General features: G+C 38.8%; 1 protein-coding gene across 5 annotated transcripts in view; it reads left to right on the top strand.

Moving 5' to 3' along the window:
* PARD3B (par-3 family cell polarity regulator beta) overlaps window positions 1–25,651 on the top strand; it is a 413,399-nt gene that overhangs the window by 131,911 nt on the left and 255,837 nt on the right. For all 5 annotated transcript variants that reach the window (XM_055812187.1, XM_055812185.1, XM_055812186.1 and 2 more), the window contains exon 4: window positions 10,505–10,614. In XM_055812187.1, the coding sequence (XP_055668162.1) occupies window positions 10,505–10,614 (110 nt within the window). The remainder of the gene's footprint in view (window positions 1–10,504; window positions 10,615–25,651) is intronic.

The raw sequence follows: 25,651 nt of genomic DNA, 5'->3' as shown, positions 1-25,651 counted from the left end.
TACTGTGTGCTGTGTTACCTCTGAGGCAATATGGCAAAATGTGTATTTCAGGTTGAAAATCAGCCTGCTAAGCTTGGCTGATTGATAGTTTGAAATTGTACAAGTTAACAAAAATAGGACTTCAAGTAAAGGTCTTGAGGTAGTAATCACCCTTTTTTTTTTTTTTTTTCCTTAAGAAACCAAACTAATACAGTTTTACACAATTTTTTGTAATGTTTGTTTGCTAACGATTCTTTACTGTTTGCTTCTGTATGAACATGTTCCAGTATACAGATGAACCCATCTTTATGAAAGTCATTAGAGTAGTTACATATAACAGTTAAATGATTCATTCAGTTTGCCCATTGCCATTTAGCGCTCTCGTTGCTTTCTGTTTAATTTACCCTTTCAAGAGCCTTAGTTGATAGTTAATTTTTTGTCTCTTTACTTTGAAGTGCCACTTCAGATTTTGATTGTTTTTCACAACAGATATCTAGAATCTCAGCCAAGTAAAGTGGAGAGTTTTATGTTTACTACTCCTGAATATAGTGGGCAAAAGATGCACCTCCTTCCCAATACGTTGCACAATTTTCCCATAGACACACTGCCTGTTGATTTATATTTTTCTTTTTGTAACTCATTCCTTCATTAGAGGGAAGTCTGTTCACTGTAGATATTAAGGAGGATGTAGTATGTTCACTAGAAAGATGAATCCGGCAGAGTATTTTGGTTTTCTCTTTTTAACTCTCCCACAAAAAGGGACAAACGACCCTCTGTGATTGAATCCTTGTAATGGTTTACCTAGGTCCTGAGTTAGGATAGGGAGGAGAATTGGAAAAAGGTAAAACCTGTGGGTTGAGATAAAAACAGTTTAATAATTGAAAAAAATGCGAAAAACCAAACCAAACTACATGCACCACCCCACCCCCCTGCCCCATAATAATTGTAGTGGAGAGGGAGAGAGGAATAAAACCCAAAGGGAGAAAACCCACCAAGTGATGCATAATACTGTTGTTCGCTATCTGCTGACAGATGTCCAGACAGCCCCTGAGAGCAGTCAGCAGCCCCCAGCCAACTCCCCCGGTTTATATACTGAGCATGGCATTCTGTGGTGTGGAATATCCCTTTGGCTAGTTCAGGCCAGCTGTCCTGCCCATGCTCCTTCCCAGTCTCTTCTGCACATCCTCACATAGAGGGTAAAGCATAGGAAGCTTGAAAAGTCCTTGATTTAGAGTAAGCACTGCTTAGCAACAACTAAAACATTAGTGTGTTATCAACATTACTCTCATACTAAATGCAAAACAGCACCATACCAGCTACTAAGAAGAAAATTAACTCTATCCCAGCCAAAACGAGGACAGCTTTTAAAAAAAATTTCCTACAGAGATAGTCATTTTACCATTTTAAATGTTAAGACAGATTAATAGGGAATGATTATTCACTTTCCTGGCCACGTAAAAAGTAGGAGTATCAAACAGAACAATCATTAAACAGATTATAAAGCAAAACAACCCTAAATTAACTTCATGAAGCATTCAACTAAATTGTGTAATTCAGTGTTACAAGCCAAAAATCAATGAGTTACAAAAGAATTGGACAAATTCAAAGGTGGTGGCTCATCACTTGACGGATAAAATACAGTGGTCTAGAGGCTGCTCTGATTAGAGATCTTTCAAACATCGTGTTTTTTGCAAGCTGGTAGGATACAATGCCTTGTTACGCCTTCTCCCCAAGTATTTCCTGCCACTGTTAGATGTGGGATAATAGCTGAGGTGGAGCCAATAGAGCTGCTCGTATGTTCCTATTGCTCCTTGAAACCTCGCAGAAACTTTCAAGTTCAGGAGGTTTCACTATTTTATCTTAATGTCTTTTAAAATTGGCAGGAAGAAGTTTGAAATTTGAGACTAAAACTAGTTTATCATGACCAGAATAAAAAATTAGCATAACAAGACTTCTTTTCTAAAGAAAGGTCAAAACAGAAATGGTTTGTAATTTAGATCAGATATATAAAATACAGGTCATATTTAAATATTAAAAAAACTATACTGGTGCCATAATTTGTGATACTCCTTTAAAATGCCATTAAAATATTAGAAAAAATGTATTATGCTACTCTACTACTAGCAATGAAATGCTACCAAAGTGATATTCAAGCTGTACAGTTTAGCTGCCAAAGTTTTAAAGAAAATTAAACTGTTGAATGGTGGAAAAGTGACTGCATAAGCACCTGTAACTGATGTTAGCTGAAGTGCTAAACCAGCTTTTGGCAGTGTGGCCTCTTTTGCAGGTGCACAGAATATTTTCTTTCTGTCAGTTTATTCAACTAGTACAGTTCATTAAGTATTTCATTTGAAGTTGAGAAATGGGCTGGGAATTGAAATAGAAGAAATGCTTATTTTCACCTTTCAATCTGTGAATAAAAATGAGGTGCGAGAGTCTGAGATCTATTAGTTTTAAAATCTTATAGGATATATTAGCCTAAAATGATTGATTTAAATTCAGTAACTACAGATAATATGCTGCTTAAAAAAAAATCAGTTTAATAGGATGAATACTTTCTGCTGTGTCCAGCAAGTTGGATGACTGAGACGACTGGTGTTTTTAAGTATATCTAAAGTTTAGTTTCCATTGACATCTGAATGCCATTTGAAAGAGATTACATTTAAAAAGAAAGAAAGAAAAAAAAAAACCCACAACCAAAAAAACCAAAAACCAAAACGCCAATCCCCCAAAAATTTCATGCATGTGTAGGGAAATTCTAATGTAACACTTTTTTTTTTTTTCCCCAGATGATACTTAAAAAACATAAAATGTTTGGAGGTGCTCTAATTTTTAATCCTGTGTCTCAAGCTGGAAATTGGAGGATGTACACCAGTTGGGTGCACAGTGATGGTGTGATTCACAAAAATGTTTCACCTGGACAAGAATAAGAGAAAGCCTGGCTTGTAGTGGAAAGTGCTGATTCTTGTTGGTAATGGCCAGTGTGTGGTCATAAAGCTCATGATCAATCTGCCCAGCAAGGATAAAATTGCACATTTTACTAGAGCTTGGGTTAGGAAACAAAAATCTCAACTCCCTGTTCTGAGATGATTAATCCTTGTGCCAGGGTGATTCTGCTGCATCTCCTTCCCCTCTGCTTGGTCTTTTCTGCGTGGTGCCTTGGAACCAAGACCCTTTGGAGCAGAGTAATAGTCCTCTGAGCACTCCAGTAAACTCTAGGTGCTCCCTGTCAGCATCATGAGGAGCTGAAATTAGGAACCCTCTGTTGATAGAGGTGAGAAGATCCTGAAATTACTCTAGATCTGATGTGTATTGTGAGTATTCTTAAGTGTAAGAAGAGAGTACCTGATTAAGATCCAAACTGAAGTCCTGTCCTTCAGCTGGAAGTCTTCTTGAGAGAAACTGTGAAACGGGGAGAAAGTAGCAGCATTGCTCTCACATCTTCTGTAGATACATACGTATCCTAGTGACTTATGAAGTGATTAATTTCTTTTCAAATGGATGTGGATTTTTATCCTAAAATGGGATCTAGGTTAACTTCATTACTGAAAGAATGTAGGTGATTCTTACATGCCCGTTTTTGAAACTCCAAAAGCTGTAACTGTAAATATTCCATAGCGGTTTCATTAAGCATCATTTCTGACAACGATGACACCAAATAAATTTAATTCTGGTCATAAAAAGTGAGAAAAGTTCTTGTGCTCGATAACTGAAATCTGACTTAGTATGTTACAGCACATACAACCAGAGAAAGTAGTTCTTCTGAACTTTATGCACCAAAGAACACCACTCCAAAACAGCCTCTGTTTAAAGCCTTTACTGGGATTTACTTGTAAGCGATTGCTTCTGGTTTTCTTTGTAAGAAAAATTACACCTCATTTTTAGTGTGATAGGGAAATACTTTGTTCTGCATTGAGTTAATATGTAAAAGAGAGCTTGTTGGAAATGGATTTTCATCTGTTTATAGGTTTAAGTCAATTGTCTTTAACCGTTACATCATCCTAGTTCATTAATCTAATCTTATATCCATGGGAATTTAAAAAGTGCAGTATGCACTTTGGAAAGAACAGATAGCTGTAGATCTGAAATTGTATTGATAGGTGCTATTATGAGCAATTTAAGTTAGCTTTAAACATAAAAGTCACATCGTTGGTTCATTACATATTTAAAAAATAAAAAGCAGTGGTACAGTCCTATCACAAGGTAGAATGTACAAGCTCATGTCAGCTACATTTTAAGTACACAGCAGTACCATGCCTGGGGTGGTGGTAAGCAATAAATCTGAGGGTGACCAGATTTACCCCCAGTGATGGCCTAGTGCTTTCAAAAAGCGCTGACTGGCAGTACTGACTGTGTGCCTGTTAACGTGAAAATTTTCTGATAAAAATAAGCATACGTTAAGGACCTTTCCTATATTTAAATATAAATTACTGTCCTGCTTGTAATATTTTGTTTCCAGTGCCTGAACTATTTCATGACTGAACCGGTTTAAAAGTAATTCTGACTTCCTGGTTTAAGTGGTGTTGTTTTCATTGTGTCTGCTCAGAGGTTGTTGATCTAAGGATAGTCTATGCTAAAGTGCAATTTGGCATTTGTGTGTGTATGCATATAGTCTTTATGGTGTTTTGTTTCAACTCTGACTTGAAATTTCATTGCGATTCGCTGAGAAGGAGCTTTAAAAAATATTTTGAGGTACATACAGATGAGAAAATAATTTGTCTGCCTGTCCAGGCAAGTGTAATTTGCAAGCAGGCAGCAGAGTAATTGTCATTGGTGTGGCCTTTAACAGTTGACAGTTTGATACATACTTGATGGACGGCTTTTTCCTCATCATAGTCAGCATTTTTATATGCAGGAGCAGAATTTAAAATTATGACTTTAACTGTGTAGATGTTTTATTGTAAATCTCTTTCTACACATTTATGGTTTTCTGTCCAAGTGTTTCTTTTGTTCTTCTCTAAAATAGTTCTTCCTTGTTACCTGGAAAAACAAACAAACCAAAAAATCCTCATAATATGTTGGTGGCCACTGTGCCAGTGGTAACACATGTGCTTGCATTTCCTGTGTTCCTTGATTTGTCACCTTACCCAAGAGTCATTTGAGAGTGTTTGCACCTGAAGCAATGCTCAAATAAAATTTTAGTGTGTAATCTGACTGCATGATAGATAACACAGCCTACCAAAAATGCTCGTGGGTTATGAACTCTGGTTGTCTTCAGCAGTTTTCTGCATTTGGTGTTGTAACAGCAACCTGCAACCTAAATCCCAAAAGATAAAAGGATTTCAGCCTGGAGGTGAATTGTGCTTTTGTAGGAGGAAAAAAGGAGGCTTAAGAGCAAAAGAGCAAATTAAAGAAGGTTTGGAATAATCTTTTTTTTGTGGTAGTGGTCACCCTGAGTGGTACTCAGCTGTCTAAATTTAGGCATCAAATCTGATGCCAGGACTCAGAGCCCAGAGACTCTGAAGAGTTTAGGGGGACGCCAGCAGGGACAGCTGGAGCTCCAAAGTTCCCCTGAACATGTTCAGATCCAGAATTCCAAACCTTACGTTGTTTACCTGCTGTTGCACAGTGTTCTTAAACGCATCACTTCTGGTTAGTCAGCCCCCTCTTAAACTCAGGTGCTGATTTTTGGTCCATCAGTGCACTTAAGTGAAATGAGGCAGGGTGCACTCCTATTCAGGGTACGTGTTAATGTCTGTGCACAGCTTCTTGGTGAAATTTAAAAAGGAAGTAAAATAAGAAAATAGGATTTAGTCTGGCATGGCATACATGCCATGTTTCTTTTGCCATTGTGTTGATGCAAGTTTTCAGTTTTTAATTGTGCACAAATGGCAGAACTTATCTCCTTTTTTTTTTTTTTTAATGTAACCAATTTAAATTGAAGTGTGGTCTCTACCATATGCTTGTTTCAACCATATTTGCAGTTAAAAAATATTTCCAAAACATAAGAGTTCAGGGAAAATACACTGTTAACCATGGGTCTGTGTAGATACTAATTTTTGAGGGTGATGCTAGCAAAAGGAAAAGATCGATCTACATGGCTGGAAAGTAAACAATACAGAGTTTAAGGAAGGAAAGCTGCAGGACTTTTTCTCATGAGCTTTGTCAAAGAGTATATATTGTGAATAAGGCTGAGACATCAACACGTGCTTAAAAGGTGCTGTGGTACTGTCATAGAAGGTACTCTGTGCAAATTTTGAAAGAAGGGGAAATACACCCTGAAATGACTGAGGTTGAAAGCTGTCATCATGAAAAAAATTTTAGTTTTGGGAATGTGTTTGAATTTTCATTATTTGTAAATTACTGATGCAATGCAGCAAGATGAGGATAACTTTTTTTTTTAACTGAATTCCTTAGTTCAAAATATGAAGAGCTACTCTGGCATGAAACAGTAGTGCTTGTAAATAACATGTTTGTATGATCAACTTGGTATGCAGAAAGGAGATTTTAGTGTGTCTCATCATTCAGAGAAAAGACGAATTTTTTGTTTGAGCTTACACTGGTCGTTGTAAAAGTTCAGCACAAATGCAAGAGCATGAGTTGAATAACATGGAAACACAGCATGGCAAAAGGAAAACAGTAAGGAAAAAGGCAACATTCTGTTTCCTTACAGAAGAAAACACAATAATCTCTTAAGTAAATGTGGGTGATTGTCTACAGTGTTTTTGTAATAAATGGTATCAGTGGTAGTTTTTCAGTACATTTTATCCATATCTAAGGAAGACAGGGATGAACAAATTCAAGGTATGTATGTATAATGGATGTGGTCCAACTCGTGAGTCAGGCTGAGTCCTGGGCAGTGGGATTTGGAGAGGTTTCTCTCTTCCGGAGTGCAAGGGAGCATGCTTGGCTTTCAGGAGCCCGGCGTGTGTGGTATAGAAGAAGCAGGGAGAGGCTGAAAAAGGGAAGGAGGTTGCAGAAGTGTGGGCTGGGATGCACTGAGCAGCAGGGAGGGTGTTCTTATGGCAGGGAGCAGCCTGAGCCACAGAGGAGATAAGAGGAGATGGAGGAGAGTTAGGTAGCTCAGAGAGCTGCTGTCTCCTGAAAGAGAATAAGCAATTCTCCCCGCTAAGTGGGAGAGTACCACTTCTCAGGTCTTTCATCTTCTCTTCCTGCTTGCTGTTTGTTTTCCCCTATTAGAGGGCATTTTGGTTCAATTTACTTTTGTCAAATAAAAGGTGGTTTTCATGCTCCAGTGTCTTTATTGTATATGCATGTAAAATAAGGGCCAGTGGGACTGTTTTGGATAACTTCAGCTAAAGTCTACAGCTGACTTGGTTCACAGAGATGTTACGCTTTGTGGTGTCTTTATAAAAGAAACGATGTTGTATGTCCGCAAACATATTTTTAGAAGTTAAGAAAATAGACTCTGGTTTTCTCTTCAACAAGAAAATGATCTGTAGGACCCTAAAATTTGTAACAAACTAGGAGAAAAGAGAAAGCATTACAGACAGTGGTCGAAAAGTCCAGTTGTTTTTGTGCAAGTAGGGAGGCATTCCAGAGGAGCACCATAAATTTCATAGCCTCATGACAATAAGCAAAAGCTTGCAGGAATAAAAAGGAATCAAATAGCTGCAAGGCCATATTCCCAAATTGGAGAACAGTATTCTCTCCAGCCCTACTGCTGCTGCAGACTTCGGTTTCAAAGTTCAGACAGCTGTAAACTGAGAATTGGATAATGTAATTTGCTTTGGTTTCTGTAGAAAACGGTGGCAGAAAGCAAATAAAAGGTGGTTTTCAAAACTGAGGACAGGGGGATGTGCTAAAAACAGCACCCTGCAGCACTGAATACAGGGAGCAGACCGAAGTGCTGAAGTATGGTCTGGTCTTAGTAGACAGGCATTATGTGAGTGGTGCAGTAAAGGAGCCATCTTTCAACTGCTGTGTGAGCTGGGAGGCTCGGGAACAAATGAGGGTCCTGTCTCCCAGCAGTCACAGTGATGAGAGACTTCCATCTTTCTCTCAGTCAGAGGAATGAGAGAGAAATGAGGGGCTGGTTGTAGGAGACAGCGCTGGAAAAGGAGAAATCTAATTTCAGTGTTGGCTTTGGGACGAGTGAGCTTGATATAAGTGATCTTTTTGGGTAGGTTGTTTCCCATCTTCTGTTTCCCACTCCCCCACCCCCACTTGTCCCTATCTTTGGTCTCTTTAGTTGACTGTGGGGAATTTTTTTTACCCGCTTTGGGTTACTGTTGATTTCCTGCTGTGGAAGGAGGCCAAAAATGAGAAAAGAAGCTAGGTTGATTGCCTTAAAGAGTATAAGCAATAGTACGTTTTAATTTGAAATTTGAGTATGACTCATTGAGTTGTGAAAGTTTTACAAAAAAGGTGCCACTGCAAAGAGCTTTCTAGTAGTTTAGCAAGAACATCTGTACTGTTGCTGTTTATGTCAAAAGGAGCTGGAGGCTAAATTATGCTGAATCATACAAAAGTTTCTCAGCATCTGTTTTTGAACTGTTGTATTGAAGAGAGACTGAAAATTGGATACGGGTCACCAGAAACACTTTGGTCATACATGGAAAAAATATTTTAAGTATTTATTTTAAAGAAGGGAGTAATGTAAATCCAACACTTTTTGGATTTAGCTTTTATACACTTTATCAAATGTGGTTAGAGGAGAGAAAAATTTCTCTTTAGCACCATGTGAAGAACAGGAATATTTGAGTGGAGAGATTTGGTTCCTTTTGACCTACTGACACCTTTGGAAAAATCACACAAAATGAACAAATTTTGGTGACCAATTCCTTTCTTCAGAATCTCCTTGTGAAAACATGCATAGCAATTGGTATCAAGATGATAATCGCTTGGAGCAAAAAGCAACATTCACCTTTGATTTTTTGATCATTCCCTCAATACCAGGACACAAATTTATCTCACTTTTGCTTTTTATACTGATTCCCTGCATAAGTGGACATTAGAAGGGGTAACCTGCATATAGAAACTGTTGCTCACTATGAGGAAGGGTAAGAGCATTAGATTCTCTGGTTTTTCCTCAACATCAAGTGCTGGTAACTGTAATTAAAGTTGTCCTGAAAGTGGATGTGGTACAGTCACTCCAACTTTGTTACCACCATTCTAATGAGGAAACCGTTGCATGTTCAAACTTCTATTATAGCTCCAGTAATTATGATTGCCGTCAGTCCCAGCCAATGTAATTAATATTGTAACTGATAGTTATAATGTTATTTTCACTCGCAACATTTGAAAAATTATCTTAGACCAGTGTTTGCCTCATTTTTTTTGTTTACCTATGGATAAATTATTTTGGAAGGGGGCGGGGGGATCATTTTTGTTTAATTTCATTTTGGATAATGTGAGAAGTTCCTTTCTTACATTACTAAAGCTGTTTTCTCTCTTGCCCCACCTGGAAGTTTTGCAGGGAGTGTTTTATAGTATATTATGCTAACTGGATGGCTGTGTTGCTAGAAGCTGCTTTGAGGTTATTCCGAGACAACATGTGAATAGACGTGAGTAGCTGGTGATTCTAATTGGAGATGCCTGCAAGAGGAAGCTGTTTAGTCTACAGCTTCTCTGAAACGAATGCAGCTGCCTACGTCTGTCCCCTGGGAATCCTGGCACTCGGTAGTGGGAGGCAGATCTGGGGTGAATAAAACCTCTTCCCCTTCTCCTCTTTATATCCTTATTTAGGCTGTCTCTGCAGAGCCAGCCCAAGGCATGTTAGAACCTAAATGAAGTTATTGTAGGGAGTTATCCAGTTATCCTTCAGCTGCCTCTGTACCCAAAAGCCTGTGCCTGATCTGTCATTTCTATGCCTTAGGTTGGGATGGCACAGAAGTAATGGTGATGGATAATTGCATCTTGTGAGCTTATGGAAATAAAAATGATGACTGTATATTTATGGTCATGCCATCATATTCAAAATGGTGACATTTCATACAGGTTAAATGTGGGCTTGTATAATAGGTATGGGAGAGGCAAGCAGGGGCTTAGTATGGCTTTTGGACATACACCAGGAGAAAGTAAGGAACAACTGAGTATGAGATGGTGAGATCCCAGTTTGGTGGGTTAATGCAGCACAGCACAATGAAAGCTGTCCTTAGTGTGGAGTGAAAGGCTTTAGACCACATTCTGGTTTAATTAAGCAGCCACTACCAGTTGTAGAAGCTAACAATAGCAGTCTAGTTCCTCCTGTGTTCACAGTTACTACTCAGATCAAGCGTATGATTTCCCTGTCAGAACTTGGTGGTACATGTGGTCACAGATACATGCAACTATTTGTGTTTTTCTGAGAAGGTGCCTTTTCTCCTGTTTGTCAGCACTTTTAACCTAATTTAGCAGCTCACAAATGAAAGTCTGTATGGCAGAGTTTAAAATGTTCTCATTTCTTCAGCGTAGTTGATACCAAATGGCACAGCCCCATCATATCTAGTAACTTACGAGGTGGGTATTGCCACAGATAAACTTATATTTGAGTGCTGTATGGCTCTCTTAGTTAAGCTGCATGAAGCTTTACCTTGTGTTCCTGTAGCACTACTGAACCATCACTCTTTATTTTGTCTCTTAGGCACGCCACTTCTAGTACGAAGGAGCAGTGATCCAGCTTTGGGCCCACCTACTGACTTCCACCGAAGTGCTTCTCATCCCAGTGACCACAGTCTCAAGCGTGTTGTGGCAGTAGGTATCATGTAGCTCGCCTACTTATAAAAAGATTAAATTCTTTAGAATCTCTGAATGTCAGCTGGGATACATGAGTGTATCAAGCAGAACAGAGCTTTTTCATAGACCTGATGTTTACCTAGAAAGCTCAGGTGGGTCTGCTTCTGCACAACTTTATGCCAAATGAATGCTGGCTTAAATGATGGTGCAGTTGCACCTGTTTGAAATTTACACATTTTCCCCTTTAGCTTCCCTATACAGTGTTGCAATTCACTGTCCCCGGTTGTTTAAACCAATCTATTGCTCTTTCATTTCAAAACAAAAACCACTCAAACTCCCAACATCTTTGTTTAGTGCAAGGGCGATGTTTCAGCCTAGATCACAACTAGTTTATAACAAGATTCCACAAATGGCTGTATTGGCACATTAGAGAGCAGGAAGAAAGAACTGGCGTTCAGCAGCACATGCTGGAGGTAGGGACCTTTTCAGCTGAAGGTGATGTATTTAAGGCCATACTTCTTTCACATGAACTTAACTGGAAGCAAATAGAAAGTCAGATGACTTGCATATAAATGATGTTCTGTGGGTCTTGATCTTAACTCTGATTCTGAAGGCCAACACAGGATTTTAGTTGACTGTTCATTGTTTCTCTTTGCATGGCCAAATGTGTGTGCATCTTATTTTACAATGTCTTGTATTATTTGCAATTTTAAAAGTGCTAGTAACTCTCCAAGTACATTATGGTGTTACAGGGAGATGAACTTTGAAAGTCTTCCATCATCTGTCAGACCTGTTTGAGCTGAGAGGTTTTTCTTGATGCTTGCTGTGAGCAGTTATGTATAAATGAAATACTGACTTGGTCTGATAAATGAAAATATAAAGAAGAATTCTTGGTTAACAGTGCAGACCTTACTGCCTTTGCAAAGTTAAGAAATGTGTAAAATGTCAGTATGTAATGCTGAACTGTCTGGTATTTTATAACCATGAAAATTGAAAAAAACAATAATATGGAAGAATTGGTGAAATTTGTTGCATTTCAGGACATATTTGGAATGCTTTACTTTTGACCATCAAGGACAGAGAGATAGGTTTTTGTTTTCTTGGAGTTTGTTTGTTTGTTTGTTTTTAAAATATAATATTAGCAGTGACGTGTGTTTTATGCCATTATATGAGGACTGCAGTTATACTTGGAGGCTAAAACCTCACCATGCTTCACTGACTTGCATCAGTACACAAGAAAACCTCTAGGCTTAAAGGAATTCTCTATGCCTAAAATACAGAGCATCCCTCTGTCAGCTGTAGGGGTAACAGTTAAAGCTGGACAGATAACAGTGGAGAAGGCTGTCAGATTTTTTTAAATGTCATGCAAGGAGGGGAAGGCCCAGAAGGTTGAAAGTTTTTATTGTTAAAGTGAAAATCTGTTACAGCAAGATACATTACACCAGTTCTTATTTTTGCAACACTACCATTTCTAAAACTCTCATCAATCGTACTGAAATATGCTTTGGCATAATGTTTTGGGAAGCATAGAAAGCTTAAATAACATAGGTTAAATTAGGTACAGATTGTTTTAAAACACAGGGAAGAATCAATATCTGACAAATGAAAAAACATGGCACAAACAACTGAGCACTGCATTTCGAATATATCTGTGCTCGTTCACGCAAGTCTTAAAGCAATGTTTAGAGAAAATTAATTTGTTCTGTATGTTGCTACTGGAAATTTAAAAGAAATACTGCATTTCCTCTTGTCACAAACACATTTCTTTCACATTAAACTGCTTCCTTGTAGTCACATGCGAGTAAGAAAAAACAGTGCTGCTGGTAGATGAAACAATTTTCCATGCACATAGTAAAAATTAAGTCTCTGTATTTATGCCACAATTATCTTAGCAGTCATTTTGTAATTGAAACTGACTTCCATAATTAGTTTAATTGTTTTGGCACTTCTGGCATTTTGGTGTTTGGCACGTGTAGAACTGGCAGTTTGACTGTGTAGAAATACTCTTTAGTTAGACTGTGTACTGTCTTATACAGTATGTACTGATACACCAGTAGTTGATCAGATCTTTGAGAGGTGATTATCATATAAATCTCTGAAGACAGCACTGATTTGACTCTAGGAGAGTGCAGGACAGACATGCAGTAAGTAATGCATAAAATAAAACAGGAAACATGCAGTAATATAAGAAAAGAACATTACTAGCCAGTTCAGGTGAACCGGATGAACCTGATGGACCATTTGAGTTGTTCACAGTATTTATAGAATCTAAGCATATATTCTGTTTTTAAGATGATGTCCTATTCGTTCAAAAGAAGATTTATTGTTTTCATGCCATACGATAATTACCAAAACTACAACATCTTTTTGGAGTGACCAGGTAGTTTGAGAATTTGAGCTATTTCATATTTTCTCTGACACTTATTTTGTCTTAGCTGTAGTTTTAGCCTCAGTTAACAAAATACTTCTAGATCAATCAAAAACTGATACTGAAGTCCAGCATCTGTTCTCTCAGACTGGAAGTCATTTAACAGATGGTACAAAATTTGAGTTTCTGTTTTCATCCAAACCTCTCCTTCCTTGTCGTGATAGCTGCCACTGAAAAATTCAGGGAAAAATAGGGATAACAAACATCTGAATTTGTTATTGAAGAAAAGGTATTTGTTAGCAAATTTGTTAGTTTATGAAGGCAACTGTTAAGCTCTTCTGTCTAGTTATAATCACAGAGCCTTGGCCAGAAATGGAAGCTTCCCTCTCTAGCCCTTCAGAGAGAACCTCAGTGAAGCGTAAATAGTTTAATGCACATCTCTGAAAAACTTGGTGGCTGTGGCTTTGCTACAGCAATAGCCAAGTACCGGTCTAGCTGCTTTCTGGCTGTGAATGGCCTCGCTTCAGAAAGTGGGGTTAGTAATGGGCACGAAGCCTTCAGCTGGGGATCTCTCCTGGAGCGAGGCCATGCTGTTCGATTGAGGTGGTCGAAGCCTTTTAGAAGGAGGAAGCCTTCTTTGGCCACGTAACACTTGCTCAACACTTATCCCCAGCTTAGTGAGAGGAGCTACAATTTCAGGTTATCTGCATTAGTTCAGAAGTTCCTAGCTGGATCCCTCTACCCAAGCTCCACTCTGATAAAGATGACATGCAGTAGGGCAGAAAGTCTGAATTGTGAGGTTCTGTTGGTTTAGATTTTTTGAACTTTCTAGGGAGCAGAATACATTTTGCTCCTTTTGCTCAGTCCAGTTCATCCAGGTAGCAATTGTTAAGGTGTACATAAAACATCTGAACTTTACTTCTTGCTTCTCTCTCTTTTTGCCCAGGGACAGACTTCCCTACTATCTTAAGACTTGGTCTGTCATGCGTTTTGGATGGAGGATTGTGGTCCTGTTTAAGTTGTTGGGAGTTTTGCATTAATTCTGGTGGGACTAAGGTTTCACCCCTTTTTGTTAACTTGCTGATTATTATGGGGATGCTATGTTCTGCATGACTTTCTCTTCTTTTCTTTCATAGTTGCATGTTTCCTGGATAAACACTTAGGTTAACTTGGACTTAATCAATGGGAATGGCTGATTAAATTGCATTTATCCATATTTAAAGATACAATGAGATGCTGGATCAATGGAAGAGCTGCTCCAGTGGCTCAGTACAGCTTCAGATTTTACCTAGATGTGACTTGAAATTGACTGTATTTTATGCATTGTGGACATATAGTTTGCAATTTCAGATAAGGTTAATATATAATCAGAGCACTTTTATGTTTCAAGCCCTTGTTAAAAAGGGATGAAACCTCCTCTGGTTCTTCTGGCTGTTAATTGTGTTTGTAACGTATTAGCCTTTCTGATTTAGTGCCTGCAGATTAGCATAACGTGAGTGTGTGTAAGGATGCAGCACCATGATTTGTCCCTTTTAGATACTATTTTGTGTACATAAGTAAACATAAAAATATACTACAATCAGAGCTTTGCTTTAAGATTATCAGTAGTATTTCAAATCAGTAGATTTCAAAATGCATGAGTATTGTAAGATAAAGGCAGAAATATTACTTCCTTTAATAGGCTACTTAAAAGCAGGGCAGGAAAAGTAATTTTTGACACAGTGATGGAATGATTCTGTAGAGTCTATAACTTGGGCTGATCCAGCAGGTTTCCACCAAGGCTTAAGCTAGGAGACTGCACTACTATGAGAGTTGTATTGTCTGGATGATTTTAGAAGTTGGAATTTTTGTCCAGTATGTTTACTCACCCTGACTAGGTCAGATAGTTTTAGTTTCTGGTCCTTTTGCATGGGTTAGAATTTCAAGATGAAGTTCGCCCATAGTTATGCCATAGAATCATAGAATGGTTTGGGTTGGGAGGGACCTTTTAAAGGTCATCTAATCCAACCCTTTTACAATAAGCAGGGACATCTTCAACTAGATCAGGTTGCTCAAAGCCCCATGCAACCTGCCCTTGAATGTTTCCAGGCATGGGGCAGCGAAATATCTCTCTGGGCCACCTGTTCCAATCTTTGACCACCCTCATGGTAAAAATTTATTTCCTTGTATCTAGTCTGAATCTACCCTTTTTTAGTTTAAAACCATTACCCCTTAGCGTATCGCAATAGACCCTGCTAAAAAAAGTCTTGTTGCCACTTTCTTAAAAGTTCTCTTTCTAGGAGGTGGGCTATGAGAAGGACACCAGATATTGGGAGAAATGCAGTAATTCTTCAGGAACTAGCAGTGCCGGAAGGATGGTGCACTTCTAATGCTTTAAATACAGTGCTTCTTGGCATATAATGATTAGACAACAAATAAAGTAGAGATGAAAACACATCTTGGATGTTACAATGTGTGTTGCAGGGAAGAGGCAAGACTGCTCCCCTGAGGTGGAGTGGTCTCGGACTGTCATTCAGAAAGGCAAGGTATTTAAATTCTGGAAGGTGTTTATCTTTTTATAGTAAAAGTTTTCCTATTTAGCTCTCGCTCTTGAAATACTTCTGTGTGGAACTGTACAGAAAATCTGGGGAGATTTAAAAGAATCTTCTGTCATTCAGGTGGGGAGTTCCAAACAGTTTGAGTTTTTTAGAAGGGGATTCTGATGTGGGTGAATCCACTTTTAAAACAACTACTGTGTGTCTGTTTACACTGTGGAACATATATAGAACACTCCTAATGAGTGCAGGAGCATGTCAGTGTATTGCTTTTGATGTCTGATTAGATGATCATAGGGACATCTGCAGTGAGTTAGTTTTGAAGTTGTTGGTTTGAGGCACTGCAGGAACCAGAGCTGTGTGGCAGTCTTACACCATGAAAAACTGCTGCTTTTAAAGAACCTTTTATAAATCCAATGATGCAGCTAGCTGAGGGCTGTCAAATTAACAAAAGCCATTCCTTCTTGATTCTTTCTGTTGCTTTTCAACCCTGCACTGCTTTTTGCTTTTTTTTTTTTTTTCCTTCCCCTTTCCTTGTGCTGTGGCATTCTGTGTCAGAAAGAAATTGCTTTATATTGTAGGGGAAAAACTAAGAAGTGTAAATGAAATATTTGTAATACTTCAGAATACTGAATTGATTATCTGAAGAAGGGCAGAAGTGCCCTCTGGTAATTTCCTCTTTTGAGGGTACAAAGAGGTACAGGGCGGGAGGTGGAGTGGGGGATCCCTCTTTGTGTTCCTTGCACAGCCTACTTTTCAGAAAAAGTGCATTGGTTAAGATGAGTAGTGGATGTAATTTACACATTTTTGAGAAGGACAAGTAGATGTTTTGTGATTTATTTCAGTAAGAGCTAATAGTGAATGTTCCGTGATGGTAATAATAGTTATAAATTACCAGTAAAAATGGAACAGTTGCTAAAAGAAATTATTTTTTCTAAAGCCTGTTTCCAGTGAGAGGAGTGCAGGCTTTCTACTGGCTATTCATGAGAAAAAGTATCTGTTATGAAAACCATCAAAGTTCTCCATCATTCTTGGAACTTATGTTAGTAGGGGGCTGGGTTTAGTTTCCTCTTCAAAAGAAGTTTTGGGGCTTGGCTGTCATTTTGAAGACATCTGATTGTTTATAAACCTTCCTCCTTTGTGTAGTGAGGTAGATGTGATTGCAGGTGATGGAAGATGGCTGAGAGACTTAAACTCTTTCTTTTTCCCATGTGGCCTATCTTACAAAGAATGTGGAAAAATTGTAGGGTGGAAATAAGAACTGCTGACAAAAAAAAAGTAAAAAAGGTCATGCTTTCAATGCTGTTGACACATCTTTTGGGTCCTACAAAATACCGTATACCATCTGGAGTAGCTTTTAGCAGGCAGCTTACGCAACAGGCTCATGGCACTGAAATTGGAACGAAACGTTAGCGAGTTACTCGTATGTCTGACAGTCAAAAGTGGAAGATGACAGTCAAAAGTGGAAGATGGCAGTCAACATGGCTCATGCATATCATTTACTGTCAAGCTCTAGAAACCTTTAGCTAAAACAAAATCAGTTCTCAGTGTCCTACTGAAGTGCTTACTACTAAATAAATAGCATTTCCCATAAACATTGCAATCCAGTGGACAACGGGGAATAATGGCAGAAATATTTGGTACTTACTTAGACCCAAATATTGTTGTGACATTAGGAAAAAACTCATCTCGGCCTTTTTTTTTTTTTTTTTTTTTTTTAATATATCGTCTTGCAGTGCATTGATGTATGAGACTGCTCTTGTTCTGGTTAATATTTCTGTGTCCCTGAAAGGGAGATCTGTAGCTTTGTTTCTCTTACAGGATTGACAGTTATTCACACCCAAAGGAGGTGTGATCGGTGGGGTTGCTTTTTTGTTGTTGGGGTTTTTTTTGGTTTGGTTTTTTTAGGAGAAGCCCCTTAAAGACTAAATTAACCCATCCCATTGGAGACACCTTATCTTGGGGATTTGTTGTCCTGTGTAGCTGGTGTCTTGGCTAATCTGAATTTATGGGTTTTTGAGTTGTGATAATAACATAGCACTCTTTGAAATGTGCACATTCAGTTTTTCTTTTATAGCAGCAGGTCCTGATTTACTCCATACCAATGAAGCATTTTCATACAATGACAACTGGAATGAAGGGAGGAATATTTTAGTGCTTCTGTGTACTATGTGCTTGTGGTGTTGCCGGTCTTTGGCATGTAGTTACGAATAATAAAGTGAGACCACTGTGAATATAGACTAAAATGGTTAAGGGTGATTCAAAATCTTGAATCTCACACAACAAACATCTCAGCTTTGATTTTTGTCAGTAATTGCAATGGCTTCTTCTCGTCTGTCAGTCTAATATGACCTTTTGTCATAACGCAGGCAGCAGAACTTCGCTGAAATACCTTTAAATAAAATCTAATAAATAAACAATTTAGTAAATAACTAAATCTTCAGTTAAAAAGGAAGTGATTAGACTCTAGAACAACTGAGTTGGTGCAAGAGCAAATTGTTGTCACTGTCTGTACTATGAGGGATAATCATTGTTTGTGAGTCACCCTGTTATTCTGGTCCTGAGCACCCAAGGATGGCCATACTTGTGATCTGATCTGGCAGAGTTATTCTTATGATGTATTTCAGATTGTGAAGAAGCATATTTGTCAGTTCAGATTTTTATACATCCCAAACAGTATTATAACAAAGAAAAACAACACAACAAACTAAAAGCTTTGGCCCCCACAAGAGGTCTTTTAGGAACAGTTACTTCCATAAGATTTTTGATATTTTTTTCTTGACAATCAAATTGAGTAGTGGCTTGTGCTTTTTTTAAATTATTTTTCTATTTTTAAAGTACTGGAAACAGTAAGTTTTGCTTTTAATTCATCTTGGTTTAACCCATGGTTTAATGTAGGTTTCAATTAGAACATACGGATTCTCAATCTCCTCTTTACAATTCAAGTAAAACAGTTTCTTTGCATCAGTCCCAAGGGATGCTCATATTACCATCATTACTGTATTTGAACTGCACCATGTAACGTGACTGGGCTGAGGACATATCACGGTATCTTAGAGTTAGCAGAATTACTCTCCATGTTGGCATTCACTCTGCTGTCTACTTAGCAGCTGGCTTAGAGTCACATGAACTTGGACCTAATAGTGGTGCATCTGAGATGATTATACATTTAACACCTGTGGAGATAAATCGGCCTTCTCCCATTTCCTTTCTTCTGCTTTTTGGCAGTTATAGAGTACAATCAATTCCATGGCGTATCTGCCAGTTTTAAAGAAACAAAAAGAAACCCCTTCTTTTCAGCTGGCCTCATGTCAGTCTAAGAAATGTGATGAAGGGTCCTCACACCTGGAGTTAACTTCCACCCCCACACCTCCCTTTCTGTAATGATCTGCATAAATCTTTCTGTCCTTCAAGCAGCAGAATGGGAATCAAACAAATATATTTTGAGGTAAAGTAAGTTCTGTAAGCAGCACTACTGAGCAAGGGACAGTTATTCTTCATCACCTCATCTTTTGACACTTTCTGTAAGAGTCCAAATGAATTCTGTTTCTGATACAGAAGAGGCATATTCCAAGGGGAATTTTATAAAACACTTCTATGAGAAGTTGCAAGCATGTTAAGAGGAGGAGAGGCCAGGGAACAAAAATCCACAGATCAAATGGATTTTAAGTCACAAAGAAGAAGAAAAAAATCTATTTATCATCAGGAAGAAAGATATCCCCTTCAATTTATTTATTTATTTTTTTAAAGTAGCCAAAGTATGGATGTTTCATCTTACAAATAAAGTCTGTGAAATGCTGCAGTTCTTGGTGATGAATCTGTTTGTTTCTCAGAAGTTCCTGTAGTGATACTCTTATTTAGCCAAAGAATTAGTGTCTTAACTGTATTTTTGGTTTAAAAGAACATAGGAATGTTTTCCTCAGATCTGTGAGGCACCCATCATAGCTGCCTAGGCATCAGATGTTTCTGTGTGTTTAGAGGAATGAAGCTGGGTTAATTAGCATTAATAATATACAACTGTGGGTTGGCTTCAGGGGCGGTGGGTTGGCTTCAGGGGCGGTGGGTTGGCCGATGTAGATAAGGCACAGCTGTGGCTGGTTAAGTGAAATGGTTGAGAGCCAATGAAGAGAGAGCAGAGGGAGGAAGAAGCAAGAGAAGAGGGAACACACGCCCTGGATGAGGCAAGAGAGGAGAAGGCAGCAGGACTGGTATGAGATGGTAAAAGACCTTGTTGCAGCTTGATAGTTTGGAGAGTGCTGCGACATGTGTGCTTCTGCAAAGATGTGCTTTTTCTTAATTAACAGTATTGGTGAAAATTTTGTGACCCAAAGACCAGCTATGAGACCAGTGTGGCTAACATACGCTATGCAGCTAAGTGCATCCACCTTTTCTTTATGCCCAGTACCTGCCACCTTGGATGCTTTAAGATTTCCATTTGAGAGCATGAGTTCAGTTATGGTGTATATCTGAGGGAAGAATAGTCTACAAAAGTTACCCTGAAAATACTGATGACTGAAGTGATCTGCAATATAGTGGTAGGAACAGTTAGAATCAGAAAGTTTTGCTCCTTGTGGACAAAATGCAAAAGACTATATTAAGCTTATATTACAAGTCTCCCTTGAGCTCCTGCCGGGGAGGCTCAGAGGAGTAGAAAGAGTCATAATGGGCTAGAAGAGTTTTTACACAGTACTTTTATTATATAGAAATTACCCTGTGAACTTCTAAATAGCAGAATTAACTCTTGGGATAAAAGAAGTTGGTTTCACTTCAGCCTTCAGGCCATCCTGTCCATCCTTGATTTCCTGTGGTTAAGCACGGGAAAATGCTCCATCCTGTCATGCAGGAGAGAAGGGGGGTTGTCTGGATCACTGTCCTTGGGTAGATCCAAACATTCCTAGCCAGAATCCTTCAAGGTGGATACTCTTAAGTACTTGACTAATGGTGAAATTGCTAGTCTAGTTATACATCAGAGATTCTCTTTTGAGTATTGTTTTTCTCTTTAAGCGCATCAGAACATAGCAAGAAATTGTCAACAGTAGAAGTACTTTTAGGTTGGGGATTACAGTGTTAATAACAAGAAAGCTATCCTTGGGTTTACAAAACACTGAACAAAATGACTGCTTAATGCCCAGCTGTGATTTTCTGCCTTTTTACCTTTCAATGTCTATTTTATGTGTACTTGTCACTTTCAAATGGCTGTTTTGAGAGGCACGTTGATGATGCTATTGTGTTAATGTCATCAATCATGGAAACACTGATATTACCAGGTGAAGTTAGTTCATTAGAATCAGATGCATGCACTCATAAATAATTTTTTTTAAGTATGGCACTATGCCAACAGATTATAACACTTTTGGGAAATTAATCTGCTGCCAATTATATGTATTTATAATACTGTACAAGTGTATAAAACATGAAATTATTGATGTTAGTTCTGTTAAAATTACTTTTCTATACTGTTTGATGCCAGTTACCTATTAAGTACAGGTCTAACATGCAGATTCTAGGTTTATAGTGATATAATTTTTGTTCAAATGATTCAATATTTAGAATTTGTTACTTATTATTATATATTCATGTGATTATGATCATGACTACCACAAATACTTCTTTTTTTTATTTATTTAGTTAGTAAGATTACTTCAGGTCTAGCTTTCTGTTCCACTGCTGCTAGTATTTCATTCTGTAACAACTAAGTGTGCGCTTTTAGGGCTGGTTGGCAGCTCTGTTTAGCTTGCACTGCAAGAATCAAATGAGAAAATACTCTTTGATATATACAATTTATAACTGGTTTATTACACTTTTAAAGTAGTTGAAATCATCAATCTAGGCTTTTGATAAATGTGTATTAAGTAAAATGGTACAAATTAAAGTTGGAAAGCAAGTTCCTTAGCACTCACCAGCTCTTAAGGGGAAAAAAAGTAAAAATTAAAGCAGAAGACAGAAAAATGTTTCTGCTTTGAGCCTACCATAAACTGTTTATAGTGAGAAAGCATTACAAAGTAATGCTACCTGCTTGTTGGCATATATAGCATATATGTTTGTGTGGTGCCCTTTGCTAACAACGTGTTTTAAGAGAATTGAGATTGCCTCAGGTTGTTGTGAAAAGAATGGGAAATATACTAGAATTCACAGACAATGAAAGGTTGTCTGTGCAAAGGAGTCTGAGAACACAACTCACTAGAGAGTAAAATTTATTTTCCAGCAGCGTTGAAATCTGAGAAGGGCTCAGCTACCTGGGCACCTACCACCGAGTCTTACTGATGCTGCTGGGATCAGACCCTTCACCCTCTCTAACCTCCCTCTTAAATAGGACCATATTTAGTTACATGCTTGTCCTGCCATGAGATTTGGGCTTTTTTGAATTGGGGAATGGGGAGCCAGTTTGTAGGCTCGGAGTCTTCCTGGCCATTGGGCCATTTCCCCTGCCACAGGGAGTCCTCCTTGCCCCTGCACCCCCTGCCCTGTTCCTGCTGGGACCCAGGGTTCCTGGAGGCAGGCTGGCCCTGACACCCGGGGCCCTTCTGACAGCCTCATGGCTTTTCAGCTGCTGGCCAGCCTCTGCTCCCGGTCTGCAGGACTGTGCCATGGGTGGCCCTCCGGGCTGGTGGCCAGGCAGGTGGCTCCAGTGCCACTGGGCTGGCAGGGATCACCCTGCGGGGTCCCGCTGCCAGGGTGGCTCCCCTCCTTCTGTCCAGCCCATGGTAGGCTGCAGGCAGGGCAAGTCTTTTGTAGACTCAGCTGTATTCGGCACTGTATTTTTTTTAATTTGGACCTTAAGCAGCTTCAAGCCAAATAAGAAATGCCAGCCAACAGAATTGTGGGGAGTCATACTGATAATTTTCCCTTGCTTTTGGAGACAGACTTGACTGTACACTGCAACTGGGGAACAGGAGGCTCCCGTTGAGGAAGAAAAATAGTGTCAGGAGTGTTCAGCCTCCAGTCTAATATATTTTTCCTGCTGCAGCTTGCACTTCTGGCTTCATTATAGCTTGCTCTCATAAGTCGTCATTTCTGTCTCAAGGCTGTTGTGCTTTCCAATGTAAAGCAGATTGATGCTGGCACATTTTTTCTATTTTAATTTTACAAAGTTGTCACACTGAAACTGCCTCATACTGGAAGTGCTTTGAAGTGAAGAGATAAACAAAGAGCTAAAATAAAATTAAAAAGGAGCACAAACAACATTTCATCTTGGTTTGTCTTTTTTTAAAAATAAGCTGAATGGATGTAGTACCCTTGTGCCACTGTAGTAAGTCTGCAAACATTAGCTGATCAATCTAAATTGAGTTAGTGTATATGCAGCAAGCAGAAACAGGTGAAAATTAGGTTATCTGTGCCCAGCTCTTTCTATTTGCTATGAACAGTGAGATATAAACTAGTTTTTAGACCTGATTAGTTTTGTTTATTTTCAGAGAGGGGCAGAAGCAGAACATGTGCTATATCTACCATAGTTATTAAACCAAGAAACTAAAAGTCACTAGCTCAATTGTGACATTTGCAGATACCCCTGCTATAAATAAATCTGAAGTGAATCCAGGAGGAAAAACAGCAGCAGTCCTTGGTACATTTCAGTTTTATCTCTATGAAAAACAAAAACCCTATGAATTTTCTGTCCTTTTCACTAACAAAAAAAGAAGCCATTGTCTCTGCTGGTGTTAGAAATGCCAACCACTTTATAATCTGAAGTATGATTTATAACTTCACTTTTTTGGATTTATGGGCTCCCAAAAATTTTCCAGTGAAGACAGTAATCTAGATCGTCACAGTTACTTTTTATGAAGTTCTAAAAGTAGGCTAGGAATTTAGAGGGCTGTTGGTCACAGATTAAAGCCACTGGCTGCAGCAATAAAATAAAAAAACACCACCAGCAAATATGGTCTCACTATTACAGTTCTTGGGTGCACAGTTACTATTAATCTTCATTTAAAAGGGGAATGAGAAGTCTTTGTCCCTAGACCAGATTTGAAAACATGTACTATGTTTTTATACCCCTATAGAAGTCTTTTGTCCATATTTATGCACCTCTCCTTACTGGTGAGAAGCAGCGATTGCAGGTGATTTCTCCTAAGTGACAGAATGAAGTCCTTCCCTGAGATCGCAGTCTTACCAGTGCAGTGGTGGCTTGTATTCCTCTTTCCCAGCAGAAAGGTAATTGCCATTGCCTTTTTTCCTGGGCCAAGAAGTATCACCACCACTGCAGAGTGTAATACCCAGGAGACCTGTGGGCTTCCAGTCCTGTTGTTAATCCAACTTGGAACTATTTGCTCATAGATCCCAGCATTTATTTTCAAGCTAGTACCTCAACTGTGTCCTGAATTGTGTTGTAGGGCTCTAAAAATCGATCCAAATGCAGAACTGGAAATCCAGTGTTGTCTTTTCTACTAGTTTGAACAGGCTCATGAGCAGTAGTCTTGACATACTGGCATCTTAAAACTTCTGTGCCTGTTCAGCCTAAGAGTCAAAGGATCATTTTAACAGAGACAGCTAATGCTTTCTTTGGCAGAAGTTGTCGCTCATGTTTACCAGATAATTATGTTAAAAAATAATTAGTTCACAGAATATTAACAGTTTCTGCCCTCTCTGCAGGCCGGTTGAGAACCTGACAAAAATCATTCCCCAGTGCTATTTGCCAGAGCGCTAAACTCCTCTGAACTGCCTTTGCCTTTTCCTTAGAGGAGGGGCTTGTGAGAAGAGTGTTTTGCTGTTAGTTTTTCTGGCATTTACATCACCATCAGTGATCAAATGTGCCTGTTCTGCCTTCAAGAGGGGCTGTGAGGATGGATGAAATATACTCTGAAGTGTTCAGGTTCTTTCCATCAGGCCAAACTTCAAGGTCTACTACTGTTTCTGTGTCATCTCTCACTTCAAAGGTATCTGCCCTTTGACTTTTATGTTGAGCTGTTATTGTTAGGGCCCCTTTGGGTTGCCTGAGGCTATCGGATGTCCAAATAGCCATAACAACAGAAATAATATTTGCTTTCATATGATAAACAGTTCCTGTTTGATTGTTGCAAAGATGTAAGGCAGCTCAAGCTTGAGAAAAAAAATATAGAAAAAAACCCTGTTCAAACTTTATTTTGGCTTGCATTCAGGTCCTTGGATTCTTATGGATCCTTACCGATGTGTTTTCCAGACTTGATGGTGCTTGTAGCTGTTGGAATTGGATACAACCATGGGGATTCTTGCACAAAGGAAACAAATTTTCAGGCCAGATCAAGTGTAACTGTCCCTGAAGCTGTTCTGCTTGGGCTTCCATTTAAGTTCAAGTGAAGGTTTGCTAACTAAACTTGTTGCTATTGAAATTTTATAACCATTTAAACAGGAAAGGGTTATTTGCTGAGAGAGGTTACATCAGATTGAAAAGCCTCATCTCTGTTCCTTTTAGAACCTGGACTCCTTTTGTGCTCGCAACACTGTGCTGTAGGCAGTTCATGCTTGAGGGAAATGAGCTGCACAGACTGGGTTTTGAGTTGGAGTTCAGCTCCCCAGGCCCCTGTATTTGTGATCTCCAGGCTTGATCGCGCCATTACCATTGTACAGGGGTGAACGTGTACTGGGGAAGCTCTGAGTAGCTTAAAATGCAGCAGTGCGTTGGCTGAGCAATGCAGATCAGTATTCTCATGTTATTCCACCAGGTTTTTTTCATGTATCCAGTACTACTTATTAAAATATTAAGCCTGATTCAGTGTGCTTTTTTGTTGAAGTTTAAAGCCCCGCATGAGATTATGCAAAGATACTTGAAAAAATGCCATTCCCTCCATGATCTCTTCTACTGGGAGCTACTTTTGTCTAGGATGTATTGCTTGTGCCTGCAGGATGTACCAGCTTTCTGGGGTCCTAGACTATTAAGCTCATTTTCAGAAGAAAGCAGTGAATGCTTCCTTTGGTAGCTTTTGAATTTGGTAAAGCTTATCTCTGAACGAGAGACCTTTCTTTAGAAAGTCTACCTTGTTCTTTCCTTCACAAAGTAACTCATTGAAGCTATTTATTTCTAACTTTTCTTTCTGGAAGAAAAGATAATGTCTTTACTTTTGATTACCTAGAACACATTACAGTGATGTGGAGCCATTAAATATGCAGATTAGTAGTACTTAATATAAGAAAGATGCAAGCAAAGTCTAGCAGGTTGCAGTGCTTTGGATTTTTATAATGC

This window comes from Falco peregrinus, chromosome 8 (assembly GCF_023634155.1).
Source record: "Falco peregrinus isolate bFalPer1 chromosome 8, bFalPer1.pri, whole genome shotgun sequence".
Classification (NCBI taxonomy): domain Eukaryota; kingdom Metazoa; phylum Chordata; class Aves; order Falconiformes; family Falconidae; genus Falco; species Falco peregrinus.
The sequence above is the reverse complement of the archived record's forward strand: the minus strand, read 5'-3'. Positions and strand labels throughout refer to the sequence as shown.